This window comes from Sphaeroforma arctica, assembly GCF_001186125.1.
Source record: "Sphaeroforma arctica JP610 unplaced genomic scaffold supercont1.2537, whole genome shotgun sequence".
Classification (NCBI taxonomy): domain Eukaryota; class Ichthyosporea; order Ichthyophonida; genus Sphaeroforma; species Sphaeroforma arctica.
The window spans coordinates 1-5,959 of NW_014038021.1; the positions used below are offsets into that span (position 1 = coordinate 1).

At 38.8% G+C, this 5,959-nt stretch overlaps 2 protein-coding genes across 2 annotated transcripts; both read right to left on the reverse strand.

The window, feature by feature from the left end:
* Nucleotides 1-649: 649 nt before the first annotated feature.
* Nucleotides 650-1,872, reverse strand: SARC_12730 (hypothetical protein; the record flags this gene model as incomplete). The annotated part of the gene is made up of 3 exons (XM_014293157.1): nucleotides 650-733; nucleotides 1,128-1,269; nucleotides 1,741-1,872. Coding segments are annotated over 3 exons (358 nt in total), but the record flags the coding sequence as incomplete, so codon positions are not given.
* Nucleotides 1,873-3,555: 1,683 nt separating this feature from the next.
* On the reverse strand, nucleotides 3,556-5,079 carry SARC_12732 (hypothetical protein; the record flags this gene model as incomplete). Its single annotated transcript, XM_014293158.1, has 1 exon — nucleotides 3,556-5,079. The coding sequence occupies one exon, from the start codon at nucleotides 5,077-5,079 to the stop codon at nucleotides 3,628-3,630; it is 1,452 nt and encodes a 483-aa protein (XP_014148633.1). The 3' UTR covers nucleotides 3,556-3,627.
* Between the last annotated feature and the right edge of the window lie 880 nt (nucleotides 5,080-5,959).

Consider the following 5,959-nt stretch of genomic DNA (forward strand, 5'->3'; position numbering starts at 1 on the left):
ATATATATATATATATATATATATATATATATATATATATATATATATATATATATATATATATATATATATATATATATATATATATATATATATATATATATAATATATATATATATATATATATATATTTATATATATATATACTGGGGAAGTGTAAACACAGAATTGCGGGATGGAATATGCGGCCCTTTCTAAAAAGCAGACCTAAAAAAATACCCAACTAATGATATGCTGACCATAAGCCAGGCGAAATCGCTCGCACAGTTATGATGAGTTTTACTTTGAAACTTACTACAAATCTCATATATACTAGTATAACCGGAGTGATGCTGCAGAAATAAGCAATTGATGTAGAAAGGTGAGCGAAACCAGTTTCAGATGTGTTCAATTTTGCAGCAATATACTGTGTGTACAGGTCAACCGGGTGTGTGCCTGAAACGGCTGTATTTTATCACACATGTTATGAAGCATACGCGACCGCCTATAACGCTTGACTATTCGAAGTACATAGTCAGATAGACACCTATAGATATTCTAACAAATAAATGCATAGGTATAAACATACTCAACATATCCAAACTGTGTGGTACTATATTAGATGTATATTGCCTACTACAACGAACGCCGAGATTCTTGATCCACCTACCCCTATCCACAATCGGCTCCGGCATAACAGTATACTCCGGCTGAATATACTCAGGTCTGGCTGAGATGCCGGTGCTCACCCTACCTGTTAGGGTGCAAGTGGACATGCGACGTTTGACCATAAGGTTGTGTGTGCCATTCTTCTACACGTGATCACCCTCCCGGCGCAACACGACAAGACGGTATACGAAATCAGATGAAGAATAGAAGAATAGCCACCAAGAACCGTGCATGGGTGCAACACGACAAGACGGTATACGAAATCAGATGAAGAACAGAAGAATAGTAACCAAGACCCGTGCATGTGTGTAACACGACAAGACGGTATACGCTATCGGATGAAGAATAGAAGAATAGTAACCAAGACCCGTGCATGTGTGTAACACGACAAGACGGTATACGCAATCGAATGAAGAATAGACGAATAGCAACCAAGACCCGTGCATGTGTGCAGTCGTCGTAAAGAGACAATAACATACCGAGATCGCCATCGAACCGTGTGCTTTGTAGCTTGACTTTCACCCATTGTACCACCTTGGCCAATTCAGTTAAATCAAACGCAACGCTTCCGTTCGGCGTTGAGGCTGGGAATTTTGCTGGAAGGTAATCAACGCCATCACTCTTCAACGTGGCAGGAGCTACCGAATTCGCTAAAGGCGATTCATTCAATGCTGATGACGGTTCGGGAAGTAATATAGAACATGGTTTTCAGGATAACACGTAGTTCAGAGAAAATAGTACGTTAATGATGGTCCGACTTATCACGATATATATATATATATATATATATATATATATATATATATATATATGACATATGTATACATTTATATATATATGGAAAAATATATTAATATATATATATATATATATGTTTGTGTGTGTGTGTGTATAAATATAACAAAAGTAACTATATATATATATACCTACGCACACGCACACACGCACACACACACACACATATATATGCATCTATAAACAGGTTGCGCAAGGCGCAGCGAATCTTATGGGACGGACAAGGATAGCGATATGCATACTCACAATCTCCGAGTTCTACACATGGAGTGGACAACCTCGCAAAATTCAACATACCGTGGTTTGTACACCAGTGATAAGTTCCAGCTTGTTCTTGAGCTCACCAACTGTGAGCTCCTCCTTGAAGCTACGCTCCACGCGGGCGGCAGAGCCCGAGTGGGTGATTAGCACTGGTAAGTAGGAATCCATTTTATATGGATATATTATTAGTGCACCTAAGATTACAAATGATTATGTGTTGATCACAATAGTGTTGAGACCTGTTAGGGTGTGATATGTTTATACGTATGTTATGCTACAATAAATACGGTGCTGTAGAAGGCGGCTATGAACAAATACACGTGAAACAGTCGTTTTAGGAGGCGAGGGTCAATTTTGACATTTTCTCGTTGACATATCGGTTAAGTGCCAAATACAGTATGTAATATGTCATCAAATGTCAATAAGTCATCAAATGTCAATAAGTCATCAAATGTCAATAAGTCATCAAATGTCAATAAGTCATCAAATGTCAATAAGTCATCAAATGTCAATAAGTCATCAAATGTCAATATGTCATCAAATGTCAATAAGTCATCAAATGTCAATAAGTCATCAAATGTCAATAAGTCATCAAATGTCAATAAGTCATCAAATGTCAATAAAGTCATCAAATGTCAATAAGTCATCAAATGTCAATAAGTCATCAAATGTCAATATGTCATCAAATGTCAATATGTCATCAAATGTCAATATGTCATCAAGTGTCGATGTGTCATCACACAAGATATTCAATAAAATTCACGAAATCATGGCCGTCTAAAAATAAATTGAAGCACGAAATGTATTTCAGAGGGCTCAGGGCTATGAGGAAATCCATAGCCTTCTAATAAGAAAACACAAAATCATACACGCGAAACGTGCTGTATGTATAAATATTATAAATGGGGCGCACATAGAATGAAGTCTTTATTGGTCTTGTCATGGCAGTAGAAGAACTCAATGCATTTGTAAGATTGTTCTGGGTGTTGGTGTGCTATCACTAGAAATCGCAGTATTGCTTCCTGGAGAGATGTAAACCTTCAAGCACTTCGTGCAATTACGAAAGGTTAAAATTTGTTCACGACATTCAACTAAAAAGCTCGCATTATACCGAATAGGCTCAGTTTGATAGCTAAAAACAAAATCCGGGAGGTATTTACACATTATTTACCTCTACAGTATGGCGTACAATTTCCAATACAGAAAAAAAAAATAGAGAACACCTCCGCCTTAGAGAATAGAGAAGCTCCTATTTATGATACTGGATGTAATTTTCTGCAGTTATTTATACTTGTTGTCTGGAAACACAATGTCAGAATAGCTACTCAAAAACTTTAGCATATTCAACATATCCACCACTATCAATATATATATATAAAGGTCTATATAAGGTCATTCACCCTGACGCGCCCCTCTTCGTTTCGAGCATCGTTTATTTTGAAATATATTGTCAACGATATGACACAGTTTGAGTTTTGACATATCTGTGAACATTCAAAATCCCTACATGGTACGTTTGACATATCCACCACTATTAACAGATAGAGGTGGACGAAAATATACTGCAATGATCCTACTCAGTTTACGTGTTAATATTTAAGTGAATATTTATTTCCTTTGGGATGTCACAGCAATACCTTATGCTGATTGATGTTTTTGGTGTCAACATAAATATAAATATGCGTTTTTCAATTCCAGAAAAATCTGTATGCTTCAAATGGGTTAGAACATGTTTTAGTGGAAATTCAGTCATTATCTCAGTCATCATCTCTGCATCGCGTATCTTCACCACTATTTCTGATCATGGCAGATCATCCGAATGCTTTCAATAGATCATACGCAATTTCGCCACGATCAAAGAATGCAAGCCTGTATCGGCTTCAAGGAGCCTACTTGAGTATGGGCTGGAGCGAAAATTAGCAATTAGGCACAACCTTCACTCTTAGCAAATATAGCTGCATATCTTGAGGCTCGATCACGAGTTTTAGTATCCGGTACCAAACTCGATTTCTGGTGACTCACGAATGTCTGCGGAAAAGCCGCAGGTGGCACATGATAATTATTGTATGTTGTCAGACTAATGGCACGGCTATACACTGGAGCGGATCTCATAGGGGTGCTACTATGGTATGGTGTTGGGACTCCCATTCTCTTGTTATGAGGTTGTGCGATGATCTCCGGGCCTTTGTAACAGAATGGTTCTCGCGTTTCTATGCCCTCGTCATAGAATTCAGAATAGTCCATTTCTTCGGAAAGACAACTTGACATTGGGCTCAAGTAATCGTCCATCTGTGGCACAAGTAAATTATTTATCAGATGTTGCCTTGCCTCATATGGCAGATCACGAACTAGGTAAGAAATCATCCGAGATCTTGTGGCGATAGGCAGCTCACTTATAAGGGTCGCAATTACTTGGGATCTTTCATGCGCTGGTAGGTCGCTGAAGAGGGATAAAACCTTTTGTTTGAACGCAATTGGTGACGACAGTCTAGCGTCAAAATAGGGTGTATCTTGTTTCGCGCTACTGGGATGAGTTGGTGTACTGGGTTTGACCGTACCGGATTCGACTTTTACTGACGTGCTGGTTTGTGCTGCTTTACTGGTTAATACCGATGAACTGGGTGGTACTGCTGTACCGCATTCGAGTGTTGTACTGGATTCAACCGATGAGCCGAATTTGGATTTTACTGGTGTACTGGGTGGTACCGCGGAAGCGGATTCGTCTGGTGTACTGGATTTGACTGCTGTTTTACATTGTACTGTTGCAATTGGGTTGATTGTTGCACTGACTGGAGTGCCAGGTTCAACTTCTGTAGTGGGCTCGACCGCTGTGCTCGATTCTACTGGCGTGTTTGTATCGAGGTTTTTGTTTTTCTGCCTGGTAGGGCATGAAACTGCTCTGTGATCCAAACTGTGGCACCGAAAACATCTATCTCTCCAGTCATCCGGCAGATCCTTCAGTTTTCTATTTCTAACTCCAGCTCGGTGTTTCCGTTTTTTGGGTGTACCATCATCAGCGTTGACAGAAGAGGTATCCGAGTTCGACTGAGTATTAAGCTCACCACCTTGCTGTTGATGTTGGTATGTAAACTTTGACTGCTGACTTTGATTCTGCGCATTCGCCGCCAGCCAAGTGCTTTGTGAGTTCGGGACAACACATTGGGTCGACTGAGTATACGCAGACGCGGGAGATGTTGGTGACCGCGTCCTATCAAAGGTACTCAAAACTGGGTCCGCATAACTGGAGTATAGACCATCTGTAGGGCAATCAACCCATTTGTGGCCCAAATTGTTGCACACGTGACATCTGACAGGCGCACCGAACTGCCTGCGTCGTCTCCGCATCTGTCTATCTGTCGAGTTTTGCGGTTGCATCTTGGAATAGTATCGTTACTTTGCACCTCTCACGAGTGAAATGTGATGCCAACTTCGTTCTTATTAACATATAAATATAAATGTCTCATTGATTCACGTAATACATAACTTCTGACATCCATTTCCAAGTCTTTAAAATAAGAAGCACCCCACTGGCTCACAGTATATTTAAATATCGATGTGCATTGCAGATATGAGAAAAGCCCCCCAAAACGCATCGATACTGGTCTCTGGATACCTGACCAATACGATTGCGATGATAGCGACTATTTTATTATAGATTTCGTTTTAGAAAAAGTTATAAATAGACGTCGGCATCGGATCCTCTATTTACAGTTTTTACTACTACTACTACAAGTAGAGTGAAGAGTATCTTAGTACATAGTGGTAGAGAGAGAGAGTATTTATTTAGAATTTTAGATGGCCATATAATTTATTTGCAATCGTGCCATCAGTGATCGTACTCATCAACCTGGTCCACAGGAGTGGGTTATCTGACTCCCGACTTATCTATCTATTCCCATTTTTAATGGACAAAGTACATCCGTGCTATTCGATAAATGGACACCCAAGGATTGTACATGTTTGCGTCGAACAATACATGTTACGCCTGTCAATTCATTTGTGTACAACTATGGATATACACAAAAAGAAAATTCAAATAAATATTTTAGTTTCGGCATCTAGTAAGTGAGTTCTTAATCATGTATATCTAGTATGTAAATTCATCAAGTATATCTATATATAAATATGTACATATATTGACAAGCATACATGAATGCATAGATTAACAATATATATATATATATATATATATATATATATATATATATATATACACACACACACACACACACACACACACACACACACACACACA